General features: G+C 26.7%; 1 protein-coding gene across 1 annotated transcript in view; it reads left to right on the top strand.

Moving 5' to 3' along the window:
• The first annotated feature begins 1157 nt into the window (after nt 1-1157).
• The window catches only part of Pka-R2 (cAMP-dependent protein kinase type II regulatory subunit), a 47589-nt gene continuing 22957 nt past the window's right edge, over nt 1158-25789 (top strand). Inside the window, exons 1-4 of the mRNA XM_016051383.4 lie at nt 1158-1603; nt 20749-20834; nt 23741-23824; nt 25107-25148. Coding sequence (XP_015906869.1) covers nt 1366-1603; nt 20749-20834; nt 23741-23824; nt 25107-25148 — 450 coding nt within the window. The 5' untranslated portion in view covers nt 1158-1365. The remainder of the gene's footprint in view (nt 1604-20748; nt 20835-23740; nt 23825-25106; nt 25149-25789) is intronic.

Below are 25789 nucleotides of genomic sequence, written 5' to 3'. Positions count from 1 at the left end.
GTATCTTAACTTGTTGCCTCAATTTTATTAATTATTAAGTTTCAGATAAATTATTATCTTTCAATGAATTCTAAAAGGTTTTAAATTTTCATAGCAGACGATACACATATCTTTTGATCTAGAAGTTCGTATTAGTTTTGTGAAGAAGCCAATTACTAGCTGTAATAAAAATATTCAATTTTTCTTTCTATTTAAAGAAAACAGAAATTTTTTCATCGTTTCCAACCAAATATATACGTATGCATGGATGATTGTTTGAATTCGTCCACTGCGATACTGTGGCAATAAAGGATGCGCGGAATGAGTCACTCAAATCTATGAGCAAGCCCCTTGAAAATACAAACACCCTTGTACCAGGGCCTCACCTTCATGGAGGGTCCTCCATAGTAGCTGAATCCCAGGGAGGGATCACAATTCCGAGTCTATGGCCAATCCGACCCTGTTTAACGTCACTTCACGTACCTGCCTATTTAAAATTCTTGAAAGACCTATCCGTTTGTAGTACCAACCAATAAGTATACGTTTCTATTGGAATAAGAATCGTTCAATGGGAATAATGTGAACAACTGGTTACCATTCTCAACCACGAAATTAGGGTCCTATAAAGAGAATTATATAGAATACTATATGGAGAGTTATATACAGTACGGTACTGTACTTTTATTTACGTCGAACTATAGCTGCAGAATGGGCTATTGGTGACGGTCTGGGAAACATCCGTGAGGATGATCCGGAGACAACATCCATGCATCACATCTCGTTTTACAGGGAGAACACATACGCTCACCATCCATCCAAAGATCGTAATTTTGATCTGAAGCAGAGCACGATCAATCTCCGGTCCAGCACCCCTAGAACTATTGATTTGTTATGGGAACTTGGAGGACTTAGTAATACCGACAGATTTAACGAGCACAAAGAGATATATATGTATATGAATATATAGTACGACTACTGTTTCAGCTTTCTGGTTCTCCAAATTTATACCCCTAGATCATCATTAATTCCTGTAGTGAAGCTTCTAAAAAAACTCTAATATCTCTCTCCTCACATGTGTTTTCTAAAACTGGTTGGAGAAATTTTGAATTTTCTGTGCTATATGACACGCCATGAAAAGTAGTTTAAAATCGAACTCACAGGTGGCGGCCCTAACCTACTGTGGAATTCTTGACTAACCGATTCCTGTGTGCAGACCGGAAAGTTTCTCTTTCGTTTGATGTCATCTGTACCTAAGTGATCTGTCGAAAAGTATTAATCCGGCATGTTAATCTTTAGTGAAATTAGTTACCTTTGATTAAATATAATTTTGGTGATTGTGTGCTTCATTTACATCGTTATTGTGATCTGTAATTTTTGTTTGTAATTATGAATCGTCCTCGTCTCGAAGTACCCAGAGAACTGACTAGTTTGCTGTTAGATTTTACCGTAAATGTTTTATTGGAGAAACCGGCGGATTTAGTGGACTATGCCGTTAGTTATTTTACAAAGCTTAGAGATGAAGGTCGAAGTAATAATCGTGAAGAATCTGTTCCAGCTGTAACATGCGAAGATGAAGATGCTCTAAGCGAAGACGATGAAATTGATGAGCCACCTCCTGTTAGAAGTATGTAAATATGCATTTGTGTTCTTGCATTTCTTAAATTAATCTTCATTTGAAGTTAATTTATAAATTATCTAATGAATTTCTAAAATTATCTTCGCAAAAAAAAATTTTTATTCTGTAAAAATAGCTTCTGTTTTAAGATACATTGATAAAATTATCTTCTATTTTGAATTGAAGATTCTACGTTTGATTATTAATGTATTTGTTTATTATTATATTTGATTATTACTACTATAGATTACTATTTTTCTGAGAAATTATTGATTATTGTTACTTATTCTTTAATGATTAATTAAATTTGCAGCCAAAGATTTCTTAACGTTGCATAATTTTTCAAAAGTACAATCTGTAGAATATTTAAAACAGATTTATTAACCGAATTTTCTTTTTTATTGAGCTCTCTAGATTTATTTAAACTAGCAATATTATCTTTTATTTACATTATTGTAGCTGTTAAGCATTTTTTCACTGGGAATGCAGTCATTTATATCACATAATGGGTTTTGTGTTCAAATGGACAAAGTAGTTAGTTTCTGAGAAATTTAGTACATACAGCCTCAGTATCGCTTACAGACTTTTGACTAAACTCATTGGTTTTTGTAATAATAATGCATATTCAAAGAGTCTTGCATAACATAATACAACTAATCCTCTCCTATAATTAAAGACTAAAACCTTATTGACAGGAAGTGACATTTTGATGATTAAAACACTGGTGTGTAGAGATGGCTGGGTGCTTTTGGCAAATTCCTCGGGTAGAGGCCACTGAAAAGTAAAGTGCGCCTATGCAATCCTTGAAAAGAGCAAAAAATCTTTAAAAGGATGCTATTATGCAAGAGAAACTTTTCATAGCAAATTCTGTTTCACTTTCTCTAGTGATTTAAAGTTTGGAGAAAAGTGAGTTCAGTAAACCTTGTATAGTTTCAAATGTTGAAAAAATGTTTTCAAAGCATGGAAGCGAAAAAAAAATTTTACAGAATTATATTCCCACTGTTTAATCCTGAAGAATCTTCCTGTAATATGTTTACGTTTTAATATTTTTAAGAAAAAATTTCAGCACTTGAAACTTTATTGTTTACTTCATACTTCATTGTTCTATAATGCTGGAGAAACTTTTCATAGCAAATTCTGTTTTCACTTTCTTTAGTAATTTAAAAGTGAGTTCAGGTAAACCTTGTGCAGTTTCAAATGTTGAAAAGATTTTTTCAAAGCATGGAAGTGAAAATAAATTATTACAGAATTATATTCCCACTGCTTAATCCTGAAGAATCTTCTTGTAATATGTTTACGTTTTGATGTTTTTAAGAAAAAATTTCAGCACTTGAAACTTTATTGCTTCATACTTAATTGTTCTATAATGCTGGAGAAACTTTTCATAGCAAATTCTGTTTCACTTTCTTTAGTGATTTAAAGTTTTGGAAAAAAGTGAGTTCAGGTAAACCTTGTGTAGTTTCAGATGTTGAAAAAATGTTTTCAAAGCATGGAAGTGAAACCAAATTATTACAGAATTATATTCCCACTGTTTAATCCTGAAGAATCTTCTTGTAATATGTTTACATTTTGATGCTTTTTAAAAAAAAAATTCCGCTCTTGACACTTCATTGTTTACTCGCAGGTTTATTTGAACTCATTTTTTTTATAATTTAAATTGCGTATGTAGTTGGAAGAGAATTCGCCCTGAAGAGCTTCTCCCACAGTATAGCATCCTTTAAATAAGAGGTGGAAAAAAGTTAACATGTTCCATATTAATATTTATTGAAATCTATATTTCAAATTTATTTTTATTAAATGTATGAAGAAATTATTCTTTTGTAAAAATTCATTGTTTCCAATTAAACATAAAGAAGTTTTAAAATTATTTAGATTGTCATGTCCTAAACTCCTATTATTAAATTTGATTGGAAATCATATTTTATAGTTAAAAATATTTGCTTAAGCCAAATATTTACCTAATAAAAAATTTAATTTCCTAATAAAAATAATAATATACTTGTTACGAACGAAAAGTTTGAGTGTGTTTAGTCATTGATTAGATGTCTTGGGCCATTGCCTACTTTGTCCCACACCACACCAGAATATATGGTTTAGCATAATGCATCGTTTAGTTCATCAAAAATAATGGAACTTTGTTTTATTCTGTCGATATTTTATATAATGTTTTTTTTTTTTTTTTTAGAAAAATCAATTGTAGATTATTTTTTGATTTTTCTGTAATTTTAAAAATAATTTTCAAAAACTATTTAAAATATTGCTTTAAAAGTTTTTTCAGTGAGCGCTTGTTAATTTCTAACACACTTTTGTTATATTCCATTCTTAATACCCACCGCTATTGTTCCTTCTTCCAGTTCCTTAATTTACTTGCTTATTCAGAGATACTTCCATGTCCGCACCTTTTAGTAATGATTACTATCACCAAAGCACTTTTTTGCACTTGCAAAAAATTTTAAAAAGAGAGAGAAAGAAATCTATGGTATGGCAGTGGCTACGGGTTATATATATATCTTTCAAATTTGTCCCCTTTTGTGATTTTTTCTTTCTAGTTTCTTCCCAGTTGTCGCCAACATTCGGCGACTTTCTTGATGCAAATACCAAAAATCTTCAAATTTATTCTTAGTATTTCATAAAATCTTCATACATTGCATACATTTGTATTTATCTGCATGCACTACATACATCTGTATGTATCTGCAAGCACTACATAAATCTGTATTTATCTTCATGCATTACATACATCTGTAATTATCTTCATGCACTACACACATCTGTAATTATCTTCATGCACTATATACAGCTATATTTAAGATACATTTAAAAAAAAAAAACTAAGAATAAAATTTCAAATTATCCACATTTTAAAATAAAACTAATCAATTTTTATGCATAATGAATAAATTTAAAAACTTGTGCCTGATATTGTGGAATTTTTTAAGAAAAACATACAATTTGTCTGAACAACAGTGTGACAGCCCATAGAGGAACAAGGTCTACTGTGTCTATCCCAGCTTTCTTGATCTTGGGGAAGGGGGGTTGCAGGAGCAGATGTTCAGTGTAGGAAATCAGCTGAACATGAAACCCCTATTGTTTAAACCCCAAGTTTGCGGGGTACTCTTTTTATCAACCTACTATGAAAGGTGGATTCAGTCTTTCTTTATCAGAAGGTAGAATAGAACCCTGCACCTGTGGCACAGGAACGCTATACACTGTCACAATTTTTTTCTAGTACCTACAAGTAACAGGAATTTTTTTCCCTGACCTAAGTCTGAATTAAGAAGGAATTTTTTTCCCTGGTCTATGACTCAATTTCCTACTCTTTAAATAATACCTCTTTTAAATATAACCTAGATAATTTTGTTATGACTTAGAAAAAGTCTTTAGTTCGATTAAGTATGCCTAAAAATAGAATATTAAATACTAGTCTCTGAGTGCCCACAATGGGAATAGAGGAGGCAGTTGTATTCCCATGGAAATTCAATAAATTAAAAATTATATTTTGTTTTTAAATGTTAGTTTTTATTTACATTAAGTATTACATATCAAATCTACTCTGTATCTTGAGCTAAGTGCAAAAATTACCTTTTTAAATTAGGTTATCGATAAGTTTTTTTTTTATTAAATAAAAAAATTCATAGCAAACAATTCTTCAATAAAAAAGTGATATGACAGTCATAATATAAAAAGGAAATAAAGAAGCATATATATTTAAAAAAGAAACAAATATTCATTCATATATTAATACTGCATTAAGCTATCAAAAAGAGTTTGCAAACTTAAAAATGTGCAAAATTTTTACTTAGCTTTTTTATTTATGTAGGTACTCTTTACTTAACATTTTTGCCCATATTTCTTCAAAATTTTACTCATTCTAAACATTTTTATACAATTCTACATCGTGAACTAAAGCTTTAATTGATAAGTTTGTTAAAAGTTAGTTAAAAAATATTATTCATATTAGAGGATCTACTGGAAGGTATAGACTACAATAGAAAAGAAAAAAATATACATTAAAAAAAATTTTGAAAAAAAATTTTTTTTTAATAAATTATGAAAGTGAAGGTTTTTTCTACCTTGTTAATGAATAGTAAGGAATCATTTCCCATTTGTTTGAGTCCCGCAGTGGACTGATCGTAAAGACACTGTTCACTGGAGAACACCGAAGTCGAGTATCACTGGCTGCGGTCAGTAAGTAGGTGGGTGACCACTATGATTAGCCTGCATATGGACCAAAGGTGCACAGTATCGGTCCTAGTTAAACTGTTCTGCCTTAAAGTGCTCACCTTCGTGTGCAGGTCATCGGGCTAACAAAGCAGGGGAGCCATCACCTCTGCAGAGGATCAAAATTGTGATGGCTTGTCTTCGGGTCACCCTCAAGGATGTTTCCCAGACAGCTGCCAATATCCCATTGTGCAGTTCTAGTGTGACGTAAATAAAGTACCTACCTACCCTTTTGTTTGATAATAGAGAACTTAAGAGAAGAAAAATCTTCAAGAGTAATATCTTTTTCTTTTTTTTTTAAATTCCTTTAGGTAGATTTTTAAGTGTTGCGGCATAAAAAAATTATTTCTGTAATCATTTTCATTAAATATTTTTTCTTTCAAATTATGAGGCTATTGATATTTTTTTTCTCAATGCTATGCTTTAATTGGTGTGTTTTAAAAATAGACTGACAGCTGAGCTTTAAATTTAAGTAACAAGAAGTTGTGACAGTTATATTTAGCCTTGTATCAACATTTTGAAGAAAAAAAATTATATATGAAAAAGATTTTAGTCTATCTTTAACCCTTGGATGCATATGGGACATTGGTGTCCCTTTTTATATTTTTTTTCTTGTGCTCTACTTAAGGCCTGGTTTCTTAAGACAGGACGCCGTCAGCTGGAAATCAGCGCTAACCTCTGATTGGTCCATTTGTGAGTTTGATAGTATACGTCATCGTACGCTCATCTTGAACTACAATTACCGTCCAACTCAACTGCAGTTGGATTACAACGTGACGTTAACCACAGAAGCAATGGCGGACAACATCCAACAGCACATTGAAATCAGCCAAGATTTTGATTTTGACATTAAACATAGCTTCTTCATTAAACATAGCACTCTTCATTTAGCTCAGCTATAATGTGTTTTTTCTTGGACAAAGTCATTATTTGTTCTCTAAAACACTGGTCGACAATAACAAAATCAATACAAATTCAAAATAAATATTTGTTTACATTATTAACGCATGCGCAATGAGAGATAATGTCTGCGTTGGACCGACTGCTCGTGCTGAGCTAACAAAAAAGTATTTTTTTTGGCGTCAGATCTACGTCGACTTTCCGCTGACGCCCAGATAAGGCGTTAGTTCTAAGAAACCAGGCCTTGAGCTAACAAACCAGTATTTTGTTGGCGTCAGCGTGACGTTGACGTCCCGCTGACGCCCAGATAAGGCGCTTGTCCTAAGAAACCAGACCTTTAGAAGTAGTTTTTAATTATAAAAAAAAAACAGTAATATTTTCTAAAAACTGTTAGGTTATCAGAATTATATTAATACTAAAAAATATATTCCAAACGAAGTAGTTTGAAAAAAATTTCAAAAATATTCATTCATATTCAAAATAATTGATTTTGCAAATTAAAATAATTTCAATGGTGAATAACTTTTTGCTTAGATCTAAATAACTGCAAATGACTGTTTGGAAGATTTTACCTTTATCACTGAAAAAGACTCCAGTGTTTCATGTTGTATTTCATGACCGTGAGTTATTAAAATACTAAATGTATTATTTTTCTCTTATTTTGAGCTAAATTAATACAAAATAATGAATAAAGTATGAAAAATTTGTTCAATAAAATTTTTTTCGTCAAAGGGTTCAAGGTTGTCATAAAAAAAATGTTAAGTTTCAAGAGCCAATGATAAAAATATTTTTAGTTATCAAGGGTCTGTTTAGAAGAAATTTGGGTCAGTTAACGGACCCTTCACAAAATATCTTTTCATAAAAACGGACCCTTCACAAATTTGTTTGTCTTCATTACTGTTTTGTTAATTGAATAAACCCTTCCCCGGGGGGGGGGGGGGAGAAGAAAGGCAGTTCGAGACAAACTAAGTTTCCCTAAGTTTAAATTCCAAATGTAGTATTCTAAGAAAATATTTCTACTTTTACAATCTTATTAATATTAAATCATATTTTTTTTGTAAATAAATAATTGATCAATTTATATTTATGCATAAAATTAATTAATAGAATATTATGTAAATAAAAATTAAGTATGAGAAAATGCGATTCACTCATGTGTTAGCAGTTCATCTTACATTTAGTCTCATTTTAATCCGGATGCAAGTATTGTAGCTACAAAATTTTACAACCAATCAAAAAATAAGATTTCAAATTAGCAAAAAGTCGTATTTTTAAAAATTTCATCGAAATTCGTATTTTCAAGGTAGTCACCTTTTAAAGTATTGTTTTTCAAGATTTCACTTTTATTGACCATTATAATAAATTTATTTAATTTAGCTACTTAATTGATAGATTCATTTAATATTTTTTTTAAGGATTATTGTATAAATTTGAAACTAAATTTAATCTCAATAAAATTTTTTCTGTTTGTTATTAAGCTACTTTGCATCAGGGTTTACCCAGTGGGCCCAGTCAAAATTTATTTCAAAAGGGCTAGAAAAAAATATGCAAAATATACATTTTTGTGAGTTTCTTATAATAACTGCTTTTTAACTATAAAAAAAAACTGTCTAGTTATCTTTTACACAAAGTTTTAAAATTTTTGATAAGTCCTTAAAATTTTGGACTCCTTGGATACTCCTTAGATTTCTTCTTCTGATCTCTGTATGAACCCTGCCTATGTCACTAAATATTCAGTTAGGCCCAAGTAATATCCATTTTTCCATTTATAAAACTTTCTCTATAAGACGATAAAAGAATTTATGTAAAAAAAAATAGTCTAATTAGACTTTTGTATAAGATTTTGCTTCACTTAACCATGCACAGCATTTCATGATATTTAAACAGTAAATAAGTTTTATATGAAACTTATTATAAAAGTAAATTTAAGGATTGGTGGGATTCTTTTTAAAAAATTACTGATTTATATATATATATTTGCTTAACATGTTACTAGTTATCATTTTTGAGTAAAGTATAATGCAACTTAAACCTATGTATCATTTATGTAAAATAATAGCCCACCAAAAAAAAAAAAACATTTAATTTAACTTTAAAATGAAGAAGCCAGAAAATTATTATTTTTATGTATAAAGTTCATGCCTTAATCTTAGATAATGTGGAATGAATTGTAGTCTCTGAAAAATAAAAATTTTTGTTTTTATTGCTTTTAATAAATACTATTACAAAAGCATGTGTAACTTTCTTTCATTCTATTTTCTTGTGCAAGATATATTTTCTAGTTGTTTAATGTAGCTAATTTTGTGATTATTTTTTCTTTTTTAATTTCTTAGATTGTGATTAATAATAAACCATTAAATGTGTATGTATTCTCATAAATTTAACAATAATTGGTATTACCAGGTTAGTTAATATTATTATGTGATATTTGTATTGTTTTACTATATGCATGTTTGGAAAAAATATTATTTCTAAATATTTTAAGTAATATTTAAAAATTTACTCTATTTCAATTACATGCTTTATGTCTCAAAAAAATTTAAATATTTAAAAAAAGTTACTAAAGTTAAATAATTAGTAAAAAGTTGCTAAGCATCAAATTAAATAAAAATCTAATTTAAATCAAGAAGATCCAAGTTTTTTTTTATATTCAGATTTCTAGTCAGCATATAAAGTTAAAATTATTAATATGCTACAAAATTGTAAAACTTTGTATTATTAGTAATAACTTTTGCATTGTTATTAAATAATCTTTTGGCACAAAAAAAATTTGACAAGTTTTTATAGTAACCAAAAATTAAATTGTAATTTAAAAAAAACGCTAGTGACTGCACTGGTAACTGAACAAAATGATTAAGTTTCCTGTAATTAACCTTAGGGATTTGCAGTTGGTAACTTAATTTGTGCAAATAAGTTTAAAAAATCTGAGATCTTTTAATTTAATAGGTAATTCTTAATTTTGATGTAACAATATTTGTTGATTTTAATCAGCTTGATTTAAATCAACTGATTTGTTTTTTTATATATATTGATTTTGAAAGTTAAAAAACAGTATTTTAAATTATTGATACTTTTCTTTTCTTTTCTTAGTTTTAAAATTTATTTTAAATAAATTGCTGGATTAATTAATTTTAGTCAACAAAATTACTTTCTTTCTTGGTGTGTGTTAAATTTCAACACATTTGAAATTACATTTTTAAAAATCTTTTGATTCTTAAGATTGAAAGTACAGATTTAAGTAAACATTTAATGCTGTCTTAATATAGACTTGCATAGCTGTAGAAAGTAATTAATAAACATGATTTTTTTTTTAAATGCAAATAATGTTAATTGAAATTCTACCTTTTGATTGAAAAAGCATGGAATTAAAATCTACATTATAATTCCATTGGTGGAAAATGTATATTTCTAAAGCTTGAGGTTATATTAAAAAGAAATTACCCTAATATGCCAAAAATAGAAAAAAAATGCTGATGAATTCAGATATTTTTTTCCTGATATAGTGTCATTCTTCCCTTTCAAACTTTTTCAAAGTCTATTTGAAGCAGTAGGGTTATTAACTGGAAACTGGTATTTTGTTTTCTCATTAATATGTTTACAGTATCTTTGACAGGTTTGACAGTATCTTACAGTATCTTGATCAGGTTTTCTATTAATATTTATTTTGTGAAAAAAACATTCCGATGAGTACATAGATTTTTTTAAATTTTTTTTTAGTTTAACTTATCTGTTTTGATATAGGATAAAAAATGAATATTTTAATATAAAAATATATAGATTAAATATTTATTTATTTTTTGATGAATGACTACATTTATAAACACTATCTGTCTTTATTGAAACTTTGTTTTAATAGTTGTATTCTTTAAATTCTCTATTTCATCTAGTCTTGAAATTTCAATCATGCATTTGTTTCAAAATGGTTGCTATGCATTCAAAGCTATGTATTATAATGAAAAATTATGTTAGTAAGTTAGAGCTTCTAAAATATTGTTATAATATAATTTTAATATTAATTTAATTTAATTTTGTACTTACAGTGTATTTGAATAAAAAATTTAAAAAATCTGAATTTTTTGATTTTTTTTTTTTTTTAAAAAATCAGAAAAATCATGAACCCTATATATATATAATAACAATAAAAATGGTTGTGTATCAATTTAAAACTACTTTAAAATATACGCATATAGCGTATTGGAACTAAATGAGTGATAAAAAGTAACCAAACATATGTGTAGAACAGAGCATGAAATTTCAGTTTGAACTCAGGTTTGCTTTTTGTCAGGATGAAACCTATTTCTTCCAGCACAATGGAGGAAATCAAAGAAACTAAAAATGACATATACAATTATTTAGCAATAAGTATTATAGAATAACTTAAGGGCCATCCTCTACAAGTACTCTTTTTCTGGTAGGGAGAACAAGAAAAAAAATTAATGTCAGAAATTTCTGTATTTTTGTATTAAAATACAAGGTAAGGTACTAGGAAAAAAAGTTACAAATAATATTTTTTTAAAAATACTATATTTGTTTTAAGCTTTTATGAAAGTTAAAAAATGATAACATTGTGTGGGAATAATAATTTTTGTTATAAATGTGTATAAAATAATAATTTTAATGAATATATGTAATTATTTCTCAGTCCTTAACTGCTTAAAAAGATAAAGTGAAACATAAATATCTTTTTTAACTAGTCTTTAAAATCATTTTAGAGTCAATCCCTCACAAAACTGTCATAACATTTGCTTTTGAAGCGTATACCCATAAATCAGGGTTGGCAGGTTTTTGACATGTGACAGTTTTTGACGGTTTAAACCATGGTTTAAACCGTCACGTCAAAAACCTCACTGTCGAAAATGTCAAAAACCTATATTCATATGTGAAATTTAATTAATACACAAAATTTATATATTTTTTATAAAGGATAGTGTTTCTAAATATGTTTTAGAAAAAATAAATTTAAAATTTTGAAGAAGCACTTATATTTTGAATAGTAACCAAAATCTTGTACTTTTGAAAGCTCACATCTTTTGTAATATTATGTATTCATTTTCATGTGTTATTGAAAATCTGCAGTGATATTATTAAGAAATTTATTTATAACCAAATTTAGTGTATAGTATAGATTATACTAAAAATTAGACATTTTTAAAGATAAACATTAGCAGTTTTGTACATTAGACATCTTTTAAAGAAAAATCTTTTTAATATTCTTTTAAATCTTCTTAATAATCTTTTTAACATAAGACAATACAAATTTAAGTGCTTTCTGTTAAATACACAGAGTAGTTAGTGTCAATTTACAGTATATTCAGCCTATTCATTTACTATGCTGAAAATTTAGTTTATCCAAATACTTGTGAATTTCATTTTGCTGAATACTATATAGTTTTTTTGAATATCTAAATATTCAGCTGTTGAATAATTACTTCTTGCTTTCAAAATGATAAGTGTAATAATTATAAATAAATATAATAAACAATATGAATTATATTTATCATTATTCACAAATATAACTACTTTTAAATTCAAATTAACATACTGGATAATAAAGATATTCAGTATAACATTAAAAAAAATTTTTTATACACTTGTATCAAATTTGTATTTATACAACATAACTTGTAAATTCCTTATAAATATTAGTTATAGGTTCCTTATATGTTAAAAAGGCATAGTAATAAACTTATAATTTTCTTAAGTATCAAAAAAAAAATTTCTTTTTTCAAAATATAAATATTTAAACAATTTTTGTGCAAAATTTTTCTGCACATGCATTTGAATATAAATTTCTGAGATTTTAAATCTGTTATTTTACCTTAATTTTAATTAAAAAATATTTTAAAACCTGCTGATTACCTATAGTATAATTAAATATCAATATAATGCATGGCAACTGTTGGTAGTTTTGAAATTTATATATTTTCTTGGCAAACTTCAGTTTTTGACATTTTTGACGGGTTTTTGACGATTTAAACCAGTATTATACCCTTGTCATGTCAAAAACCACTTTTTGACGTCAAAAACCCAACCCTGCCATAAATAAAAATGTATATTCTTAAACTATCCCATAAGAGGAAATTAAAGCACTTGTTAATGCATTTTTAGGAAATAAATTAGCTTCATAAATTTGAATTTAGGAATGAGAGCGTCATTTTAATAATCATCCAATATGCTTATTTAGTTTCTTTTAATGTGCTGTGAAACTTCTGCCAATTTATTGAAAATTGTTTTGCAATTTTATCACATGTGCACTGTTTATACTCAAATTCTGAATCCCTATAAGTGAGAAAATGAGATGAACTATATTAGTTATAAACTTTTTGATAAATTTAAAAATAAGAAAATAAAAAACATTGAAAAAACAAAGTATTTAATTAAAACATAGAAATCAATGTTAATTTTAAAATGTAAAAGTTTAAAAGAAAAGTATTGGTATTTTAGTGTGAAATATTGTTTTTTGTATTCATAGGTTTTAAGAGTTGCGAATGAGGGAATGAAATTTCATAGGTTTAAAAATTAATGAAAAATATTTATTAAATTAACAATACTTCAAACTTATGATATAATGTAATAAAAACATCTTCAAACTATAGATTGAACAAATAACTTACTCATTTTTCTATCCAAAAAAAAACTGAAATATCTTTCATTTACATTATTTTAGCCTACTTGCAGAAAATTACCCTTAAATTTAAAAAAGTTAAATTTGACACAGTGCCAGAAAGTTAGGAGTTTTTCACTTTCTTTAAAAAGGTAACTTTTTATATTATTAATTTTAGTCTTATACTGAGTTTTAAAATCAACATATTATTTATAAGTCTGCTTAAGCATTCACATTTACAAGTATTTAATTATAAAAATTAGTTTGATACTTGTAATTGTAATTTCAATATTTGATTTGTAGTAATTTATATGTTTAGTATATAATTTCTCTATTAAATACTATTAAAAATGTTTGATAATGATATTTTAAGTTCTTTATGTATTTATGGAATAAGGTTTTATTATACTCATTTCAGTAAAATATTAAATTACACTTATTTTAATATCTCAAAGAAAATCATGACATTTATTTTTATTTCTGTTTCTTTCTAGTTTCCACTTATTTAAAATTTATATATTAAATAGCTTGGAAGTTAATAACTTAAACCAGATTGCAATTATAAGCTGTTTAAAAAATTCTTTAATATTTAAATTTTTAAAAAAAAGGTTCAATTTCTTCCACTTGGGTTCCATTTCTTCAAGAGAGGATTTTTTCTTAGTTTGCAATCCCTGGCTTAGTTTAAACCAAATTGTTTATTTTTTATTTATTTTTTACAACCTTTTTAACAATTTAAATTTTTATAAATACTTTTAATTTAAATAGAATCAAATGAAAGAAAAAAAGATTTCAATTTTGAGTTCAATTGCTAATGTGAATCTATATATATATATATATATATATATATATATATATATATATATATATATATATATATATATATATATATATATATTTTAAATAAATTTAATTATATTTATTTAAAAGCATGTAGCATGGTGATCTTAGCACACCATGGCATTCTTGCAGAAATTTCTGTATGAAATAAGTTGGTGTTATCAAATTTAAAGTTTAGTCATAATGTATCTAAAAATGCTGAAAATAAAATAGAACATCACCAAATCCATGTTCTTATAGTTTTTGGAATTAATTAAATAATGTAATTATTGAACAAGTTTAGCACTGGGTGATGTCAGAAATTTTATATCGTGATACATCATCTGTTAGACACAGCGATGTATTAAGTATTGTGATTTAGTATATGTTCAAAAATTATCTATCAGAAATCTTTAAATCAATTAAAAATAATAAAAGGAATAACTATTACAAAAGAAAATGCTAATTCTAAAAAAATGCTTCAATAATATCAATAGCATTGCTTAATTTTTTCAATTAAAATAATAAAGATGTCTTAAAGTGAAAACAAACCCAAGCTTTATTTTTTTTTTTAAATTAAAAATGACTTAAGATTTATTGGTTTAAAAATAATAATAAAACTGTAAGAAAATATATTACATACCTGCAATAAAAATTAAAAGAAAAAAAGTGAAAGTAAAAGCAAACCAAAGTAATATTCACTTTAGTAAAACATTTTTTATAATTATTTGTTGAAAAAAACTGTGCTTTTGAAACATCGTTAGACCTTCTTTTATTTATTTATTTAAAATAATAAAGTTGTATTATAACTAATGGTGAAATTCTATACCTAATAAATGTAAAAATAAATGTTAAGTTTTTTATTTATTTATTATTATTTTCTTTTCTGAAAATAAAATCGACTAAAGATTTATTTGTTTAAAAATGATACTGACTATCTAACAAATTATGAAGCAAACAAGTATTGAAAGAATTTTAAGAAAAATGGGGGGGGGGGAATGCGTTAAGTATTATTGTTAAATTATTGAAAAGCGTCAATACATTACTTAACTTTTTATTTAATTAAGAAAAATTATTTGTTTTTACTAATAGCACATTTTTTTTATTAAAAAAAAAAATAATGCAAACTTTGTTTTAATCAGGGTTTGGGTTTTGGACATCCTAAACTAGCGTTGGACTAAACATGTGGGTTTTACTGTCTTAAAGTGTCCAAAACCTTGAGCATTGACAAAAGGTAAACATTTTATATGTGTAACCATTGTACGCATAATAATTTCATATATTAATAAAAATAAATATTTGATACTTTTTATGCAATTTGCTTTAACTTATTACAGGAAAATAATATATAATCGAAAAAGATTTATAACTTTTGAAGCTCCATAATTCATTGAACAACAAAAGTGAATACCTTATCCTTTAAATATGAATAAATATGCTTTTAATACTGTTTAGTTATGTTTTTACATAAGGATAAATAATGCAATATTAAAAATAATTATTAACTTTTTTAATAAAATAAAAACTTGTCTTCATTTTGTTTCTTGCTCAAAAATTAACCTTTTATTTTTTACATTATTTTTTTTAAATTGTGATATACTTTGAACAAAAGGGTTTTGGACAATTTAAGACAAAGGGGTTTTGGACAGGATGGTTTAAACCATGGATTAATCCATTCTGTCCTAAACCTTGCCAACTCTGAAGATTTATTAGTTTAAAAATAATCGAATTCTATAAAATTTTTATGCTTACGTGCATTAAGTAAATTTTTAAAAATAACTAACTTTTTATAACTAAGTTAAATGCAAAGTATCCCTATTGAATTATATAGCTTAAAATGAGGAACAATAATTTTTAAAAAAATCAATGAAGAATGCATGTTACAAGAAGTCCGCTTTCACAAAAAGTTTCTAAATCAATGTCATAAAATGCTGATCTTAAATAAAATTTTAAAAAATTTAAGGGAAATGCATTTTTCTAATGTTTTAGTAAGCAATATTACATGATATAAAAATTTTGAAAATTTTTTTTTCTTTTTACAATTTTAAAGCATGATGTTTATGAAGAAAAACTTATGTTGGTGAATACTGGTTAAGTTGTCCAAAAGAAAAATCATTTTACCAATTTTAGAAATCCTGCTACATCCTTCAAGAGAATGCACTTTCTGTTGACCACAATTAGTCAACCTCTTATTCTCTAACAATCTTAACTGCTCACTATTGAAATCAGCATTCAGCATTATCAATTAAGTCAAAAGCTATTCATTTCAATTTTTCCTTGTATCTTGCTAAAACTTGTGTTTTGGCAACTTTTTAGTTACTAACGTGTTTGAGTTTTATTGTTAGTTAAAGTTTTAAGTGTGAAAGAGAATACAGTGCTATGAAGAGATGTTTACTCTTTAGCATTAAATATGTGTATTTATGTGACCCCAAAATGGCAGGAGTTATTCAGTACTCTAATAGGAAGTAATAAAAAAAAATTATAGAATAAGGCAATTCTTAAATTTGAAGAAAAAAAGAAGTTTTGGAATAAAATTTTAGTTTATCAGTTTTGATTGTCGAAAAAAAGAAATTTCTCCTTAAAGCAGACTATAAATTGTAACTTTCTTTTTAGATATTTGTTTAGTTTTGCAAATTATAACTTCTTAATCTATTTTTTAAAGAATATAAGGAATAGTAATATGGTATTATGGTAATTAGTGCTGTTTTAATAAGTACCAAAAATACTAATATCGGTACAATTTTTTAAAGTAGCATATTTGATAGCTATTAAAACTGCCTCAATACAGGGCAGTTTTAATCTAAATACTGCAGAAAGTTTCTTACGACCCTACATCAATAGAGATAAATGCAAAAATATATATATATTGTTGTCAAAAACGTGTGTGAGATATAGCAAGCTAGGTTGTGTGGCAGATGGGAAAAGTTGCTATCATGCATCGTAAGCCCCTGAAAAGGCAAAATATAATAAGAAATATTATTAATTTAGCTTCATAATTTTGTGTTGGTATATGTCTATCAATTTTGTGCATGATTTTATTCACCTTATCTGTAGGCGGAGCTTATTTTCGCTTGCAGCCGTTATGGTCCGCATAAACTTCCGGAGCAACCGTAACTTATTTCTTTTCTAATATTTTTACTTAGGCTGATTCAATTATTGCTGATTAATGTGAAAAATTCATTTTTAAGAATGATACATACAAGTTAAATAAAGGTTCTTTGAATACATAAAAGTTAAAAAAGAAATAAAGGTTCTTTGAATACATGAAAGTTAAAAAAGAAATAAAAGTTCTTTGAAGTGTGTTTGTTTTTAAAGTCTTCTAAATAACTCAATATAAAGATCTATACGCAAACATTACCTGGAATTATTACAGAATAAAGATCTACACTTTTTCTTCTTTTTTTTTTAACATTGGTAATGTTTGTTTTTACTCAGTGATGAAGCCAAGGGCCCATGTTATCCCTCTCCTGAAATTTTGAGTTTTAAAAAAAGCATAATCTTAACAAAAAGAACTTTTCTGTACATATTTCTTAAACTTCTTCCAAGAATAATTTTTTATCTAATATATATAGTATTCTTTTGCTTTAAATTTCAATATTTAATCAAGCATAATTTAAAATAAAATTGATACTTTCCCACAATGTAATGTAAAATAAGATAATATCTAAATAGAGAAACATGACTTTCAACATTAAATAATTCAAATCCGTGTGTGCTATATTTGAAATATAAAAAATAAAATTACTTTAAACCAGAGGTGGCATTTTGTGTGGCACACAAAATCAATTTAAATCGAGAAAAATGTTATTTTTTAACAAAAATTTTGAAGATAAAGGAATTAATTAAAATTAAAACAATACAGAAACCACATTAGTGTCTGTATCTTTGAAAATAAAGATAACATCTGTGATATTTGCTAACTTATAGCTTTATTTGATCTAGAAAAAATTTTACTGTACGTGTAATAATTCAATGAACAACATTAGCATGGTAACCCTTATTGACTTAACATAAAATTTATATTAATAATTGCCATGTTCAAAATTTTTTACACTAAATGTGGTGCACAAGATGATCAGTGTTGACCACCCCCGCTTTCAACAATTAAAACTCTAAAGAAAAATAAAATAAATGCATTTTAAGAAAATTTGAAGTAACAAATCTCTTGTTTTTTTGTTTGCGTGCGTAATTGAAGATATTGCTTTTATTTAAGAAAGAAAAAAAAAATTCCTATATAAAATTTAATTTATCTCATTGTGTTCATTCCGTTTAAGTGAAAATAGGAGGCAATTATTTTTAACAGCTTCGGTGATTCTAAATTTTCTTATGAATAAATGACTTCAAAGCTAATGCAATGTTGTAGATATAGATATAAAATGAAAGTACGATGTCTTTTTTTTTAATTATATCAAAATTTTATCTCACATCCCTCTAAACTTGCTAAATTAAATAAAATATTATTGAATCGAAAATAGTATTATTGAACTTATTCCCTTTCAAACTCTGAAGTAGTTTTTCAAAAATATTGTAAATGAATATTTTCATGTCAATTTGAAAAAAAACTTTTTTTTTTTAAACTGTTTCTAAGTTTTTTAAATTACTTAAACAATTTTAAAAATTAATTAATAAAAAATAAACTTATTTTATTCTAAAAAATCTAATTTGAGATTTCAATAATACTACCAATAGTTTAGAAACTCTCTCCAGATCTGATATAAATTCATTAACTAATGTGGTTTAAATTAACGATGTCAAAAATCTTCGACTTAATAAAATTAGTCACAATTTCCAAACAAAATCAGAAAATTGAAATTTCCATGCAAAAACTTAAAATTTAAAAAAAGAAATTCTAAAGGTCATGCCCTATGAGCGAGTATAACTTCTTTAAAAAAAAAATTATAAAATTATTATTATGAGAACTTTGTATTTCCAATTTTTTGAATTAGGAAGCATCAACTTAAAGTCAAATCATAGGAAGAATGCAATTTTTAATGTAATTTTTTGTTCTACTGTATTATTCTATATTAAAATTATATTAAGTTTATTCAGATTCCTTCATCTGCTTTTTATTCAAGCTGATCAGAGATGAAGTCATATCACTTGATTCAGTGTTATTAATCAATAGCTCTTCCTTTCTTTTTTAGTTAAATTCAATTCTTTTAAAATTTGCCTTCTGATTCCAGTCCAAGTAAGAGTACAGTGAAACCTCACATTAAACACTCTTACAAAATGAACACCTTTCATTCTGAACATTTTTTGTTTAATTCCCCTGGAATCTTCTCTGAATAAACCATTATGTACCCTCACCGCAAAGCAGGTAATCCTTTAACTGGAAGCAGATAGTCATTTATGCCCCGAAACATTATTTTCAATCTCTTTAAACCTGACATCACTTTTTTTAAATTTGAAAAAAAAAGAAGAAAAAAAATTCTACTTTAAAATCCAAAAGAAAAAGTATGCATCTTCCCACCATTGTATTTTTTTGTCTTATCCACAAATAAAAATATTATTAAACTATTTCACTACTAAAGAATCAATCAATCTCGTCACCTTTCTTTATCTTAGTAAAGAAAGGAGAGAGAAATATGCTGCTCAAGTGAAATATTTTCAATAGCTGCATCTTTTCATCTGGACAACACAGCTTGAGACTGCAGGTTGACCCCCTTCCTAACTGAAAATTCCTTTCTTATCAATTTGACCGATCTACTTAACACAGCTGGGTTATGAAAACAGAACAAAAATCTAGTCATTGAGTTGTTCATATAAATTAAACATTTAGTCAGAATTTTGACTAATTTTTATTTGTCAATACCACAATTCCATATGACCTGGTACCTTACATGTAAGTACTGCCAAGCTTTTTTTTTTTCCTATGCATTTCAATAAGTTTACCTTCTAGGAGTGGCACAGCATGTCCTCATTTGGACCTTGTGCCACTGAACCCTACATTCAATCAATCAACCTTCTAGGAGTTATTATAATGACAATTTTATAAACACTGATGGGAATTTTGAATATCAAAAGAATGATTTACATATGGGCAAAATTGTTGAAATTGTTGCAAGAAATGACATCGAGATTGTTAATGAAGAAACTGATAGTCAAAATGCTTTCTGATAAGTATATAAAAGTGCAAACTTTGCATGATTCTCAAACTTGTATTGAGGGACTGAGTAATTTTTATCTATCCAAGACTGATGAAATTTGTGTTAAAATATTGAATGATTTAAAAATGCACCATGAAGATATAGTAAATCACAACTGCTTAAAAGAAACTTCTTTAGTTTTAACTAGATAAATATAAAACAAATGCATGTATATGTATCAAAATTATTCACCTGTTCTTTTTGTACTGTAAATATTATAACTTTGTTATGTTTAAATAAATTTCAATGCAAACTATTATAGATTGTTTAATTATTTGTATATTATTGCTCTTAATATAAAAACAATTCATGGCATTAGACTTAGTAGTGTTCCCAGCCTTTCCATAAAAGGATAACTCTCATAAACTGACAATGTTTTTGGTCCCATGAGTGTCCACTGAGGTTTCACTGTATTTTGCTTATTTCTTAAAATATAACTATATTTAATATGCTTAACTTTTTTTCAGAGACACAAAACCAGTATTCAAGGCGCAAGTCTGTGTTTGCGGAACAATATAATCCAGAAGATGACGAGGATGATGATGTAGAAAGAGTGAGTATACTTTTTAAAAATTTTCAAAAGCAGTTGTGTGAAAATTTACCTTTTCAGTTGAGTACTTTCTGCCAAAAGCATTAAAATATATTAGTTGTGACTTTGACCAAGTAGTATGCACACTTTACAGTTCTTGTGATATAAGATTGCTCTAGTTAATATTTATTCATTTTGTTTTCGCTTAAAAAATATATATTTTAGCAAATTATATAATTTTAGAAGAAGGGCATAATTTCCTTTTTGCTATGACAAAAGACATTTCACTAGTACAATGCGCAAAATAAAAAACTGACTGTCCTGAATAATTTTTTATCTAATTATAGAATCTTTACATCCTATGACTCAATCTTAAAGATTCAAAGAGATGACTTCAAATGTGCTAAGTAATTAGTGTAGACGATATTTTAAGTTACAAATTCAGACACAAAAACTTACTTTCTCGGAATAAACGTACCTTTTCTTGACGGATTCAGATTTCTGACACCAAAAACATAGGAGGTAGTCGCAATCTGTGAAATATGCTCCCCATAGTCTGATCAAGAGAGCGGTCCAAAGTTTGAACCCTTTAATATTAATTTAATTTTTGCATATTTCACCATAACTCAAAAACTTTTTAACTGAATTGAAAAACATTTGCACACAAATATTAAATTCTTTTATCCAAAGATAATTTTATGAAAAATATAACTTTCAATAAATATTTATTATTTTTTGTTATTTTATTTAATAATGGTCAAAAATATTCTAAATTGTAATGTATAAATTTTTTGCATCATTTTAAAGGACATCATTTGACATAACAAAATTTGAGCAAAGTCGGTCACAGACCAGATAAAATAATCAGTTTGAGACAGCTGCCCTGCCCCAGTATGTCTCTAATATAGGTGTGCCACTGTTCCTCGAATCTGCAGAGTTCCACTTTTTTATCCGAATTTTCAAAAGATTCAATTAACAATACTAACTTTGCAAGTATCTTATCTAATCTAATCAGTTTGTTGTTTCAGAATTCTTAGAAACTTTTAAATAACATTATAAAAGAAACTTGGTTAAGTAGTCTTTCCTGTCACAGATTTGGAGGCCATATACCTATTTGCTATTTTTGGAAAATGAAATCAAATCTTGTATGTTGGAGATTAATTAATTATTCAAAAAATTTGAAATAATCCCTTTGTACAATGCATTTACAATTTTAATTAAGTCAACAAGTCAATAATTGCTGAATTTTGAAAATAGTGAAACACTTTAATTAAAAAAATTATGTTCTGATTTTAAAAGAAATATTAATCTAAGTACAATTTTATAAACAGACTATGATAATTAAACTGGAACAAAATTTAGAATATAGTTATAAAATAACTGGGCAAAAAAGGCATTTTAAACTAAGTATCTTGTTCCTATACTCCAGAAAATTACACAGAAATTTGACTGTGTAAAAGTAAAAAAAAAGTTGACTATGGATACACCCTGAAATTAAATTCTTGCAAACAATGAGTGGCAGCTATTCTGAAATCATAATTCAGAGTTTCACCCTTTTTATAAGTTCTATGGAAGATATAAAGTTTAATGCCAAATCTTGACTTGTAATTTTCTTGATTTTTTTTTTTTTTTACTTGAGGATGTCTGTATTAAAATATCATTAAAAAAAATTATACAAATTTCTCATTTATCAAAATTAGAATTAATTTTCTACATTCAAAAAATAACCTTAATCTAGGATAAAATGTGCCTCTGCATGCACTTTTTTTCATGTACAGTTACGGGTATTTTTCTCGAAGTAATAATTCCATATTATTTGAAATGTTAACAAAAAATGAACACACAAAATTTTTTGATTTCAGTTTACAGATTTTTTTTTTTTTTTTAATCAAACTCATTTTGATTTTATAATGTACGCATATGTACACACACATATATTATTTTATTTATTACAATTGTGGAACTAACTTAAAAGGACTGTGTCATAAGATGTGTTGCTTTTCAAATTTCCTTTGTTACAGCTACTAAATATTTCTGTATGTTTATTTGTTAACATTAATATTTGAGTTTTTACTTATATTTTATTAATAGAACTATATTCAAATATTATATACAGCTTTTAACGTTAACTAAGCACTATTGTTAAATGTACTTTATAGAAACTTAATTTTACAGTTTAGCATTCATTCAGCAAAATTTAAAATTAATGAGGAGAAATTAAACTCTATAAATATTTTATCCATTTAGTATCCTATGGAAAATGAAAAAAATAGTTACTGAAGACTTTTTTATTGTTTAAATATAAAAATTTATGTCTTTTAATTTCTACTTTCTAAGTTTAGCAGGTATGTCTGGAGGTTACGTTGTTTAAAGTTTATTTGTAAAAGAATGACTATAGCTAATTTTTGTACCTTTCACAGTCATGATATTTTAAGCTATATTACAATGATGCTCTATATTTTTAATAGAAAATAAAAAATCCTTGTGATTGAAATTGGGTACCACTAAGAACATTAAAAAATAATAATGTAAAGTATTTAATTGAATTAAAAGAATGGAAAAATTGTGTGGCATTTTAAATTTCTTCATATTTAGTTTACATATAAAATTTGTAATTTTAAAGTAAAATAAAAATTGTTCAAGAATTTATGCCCATTCAGTATGCTCTACAGATTTTTTTGAAGAAAAGAAAGAAAACTAAAATTTTATGTATGTTTCCTCTGTTTATTAAGCTATATCTTTTTCATTGTTTTCAAGTCTGTCTGTTTTTCCCTGTTATTACAGATTTTGTATATAATAAAAGTTGAATTGTATTTTTCAGCTCTGGATAAAGAAATAAGTTTTTCAGTTACAACAGTGACTGTAATTTATGTAACATTTTAATTTAAATATTCCTATATTTAATATTGATTATTATTTTATTCTTTTAGCTTATTTTTCCAAAATCAGATGAACAAAGGCAAAGGCTTGGTGAAGCTGTTCGTAATATTCTTCTGTTTAGATCTTTAGATAAAGTAAGTAAATATTGTTATATATTCAGTCAAACCCCAGGGACCGAAATTTCTGTTCACTATAACCGGGAGTTCACTATATCCGTTACGCAGGCAATTTAACTAATGGTTCCGAAACTCCTCCCTTTTATTACTCATTATTCAAATAAAGGACTGAAAAATATTATGTAGTAGCAAGAAATGTGTTATTTTTCATTACTATTTGTCTTACGTACAAAAAAAAATTTGTAATCTTGTACTGATGAGCAATCCTCAACATCAGACATGGCTCTGACTCTCAGATAATTTTTCCTGAATTTCTGTTATTCCGCTTTTTAAACCTGTCTAACCTGTCATTCGAGTACATAAAAGTAGTCTCATAAAATCGCTTAGCAAATTCATCTACATTTGTCCAGATACTGGAAGATAGCGGCTTCGATTGGTGAACCACTTCAGTAATGTTTCTTCAACATTCTTGTGATCTGCTTTTCTCAACTTTTTTCTGCCATCTAAATTTTTTTCATGAGCAGAAATTATTAATTGCCTATATTTCCATATGTTGCAAACTGCAGATTTGGATAGTTTATATTCCCTGCAAATATCAGCTTGATTGCATCCATTTTAAATTTTTTTGATTATGACCATTTTATCATCAATGGAGAACGTTTTACGTTTACTGCTCGCATAGTTAAATTTAAGACACTTGTTTGCAGGATTTTCTTAACTGAACTGAGAGCAAAAAGGAATTGAAATGAGGGCCTTATCAACACATATTAGTGTCCAACCGTTTGACCAATAATGAATAATTACTCATTCCCTCTGACAGAAAATGCATATTGATCTCACTGACACCTTGCAGGTTCATCGTCTGCCTGGGTTGGAAACATCTGCTTGGTTTATTTAGGGATGGGAAAGTGATATAAAGGAAGCAAACAAGAAAAAATGCTTATCGCTACATTCCCCTCTATAGATGGTTTTGAAAATTGGTATATGTATTTTTTTTTAAATAGAAATTTCAAAATTATTACAAAAAAAAATTTAAAATCTGCCGAAGACAGAAAAAAGTTCATTATATCCAACTTCCTCACTTTTTTGGTTCACTATATCCACAAAAAATAACATTATCCGTGTATAGCAAGGCACGTGACCGAACATTTCGTTCACTATAACGGGGTTTGACTGTATATATATATATTTGTCTGTCACAATCTTCTTTTTTTTTCACTTTAATTTTCTGAAATTTGTATTCCAAGGAACTAGTATACTCTTATAATAATTTTAATTTCATGTTATTTCTTTTTTGCAGGAACAGATGCAGGATGTATTAGATGCCATGATGGAAAGAAAGGTATTTTTATGACATTCTTGCCCTTTCAAAATTTAAGTTTATTTTTAAAATTAACTATGATTTATCCTTGTATAAAGATATCATGAAGTTAAATAAATTTTTTTAAAAGCAGATTTAGAAAACACCCAGAATAACTTTATAACTTAATTATTTTATCGGATTTAAGCTTTTGTGACTTTCCTTAATTATTTAACTGTATCCATGAATTTTCATGATCTAAAATTAATTGACCTCATTTAGACTAAAAAATCTTTCTTATATTTTATTAATTGTGAAAATCTTTTTTCAATATTCAAATTGAACCCTATCTTACCATTTGTTTTTAAATATCTATGAAATTGTTGCAATGATGCATCGATCTGTCAAGCAAAATTCTACAGTTTCACCCTAATTGGTGGATATTTACATCAAATGAATATTTGAAAACATTAGATGTGTGAAAATTATAATGAAAAGCTTATTTAGATTTGCCTACAAATTACTCTCTGGTATACTACAGTACGGATTTGGTTTGGTGTCGAAATTTGGGATATCTAGGGATTTAACTTGTTAAATATGGAAAAGTCCCATTTTGAGCTATGTTCATTTTCTTAAATATTATCTGTCATATTTTTTGATGTATTCATTTTCTTAAACATGCA

Source organism: Parasteatoda tepidariorum, chromosome 12 (assembly GCF_982258835.1).
Source record: "Parasteatoda tepidariorum strain Cologne lab strain chromosome 12, Ptep-v5.0, whole genome shotgun sequence".
Lineage (NCBI taxonomy): Eukaryota > Metazoa > Arthropoda > Arachnida > Araneae > Theridiidae > Parasteatoda > Parasteatoda tepidariorum.
The sequence above is the reverse complement of the archived record's forward strand: the minus strand, read 5'-3'. Positions and strand labels throughout refer to the sequence as shown.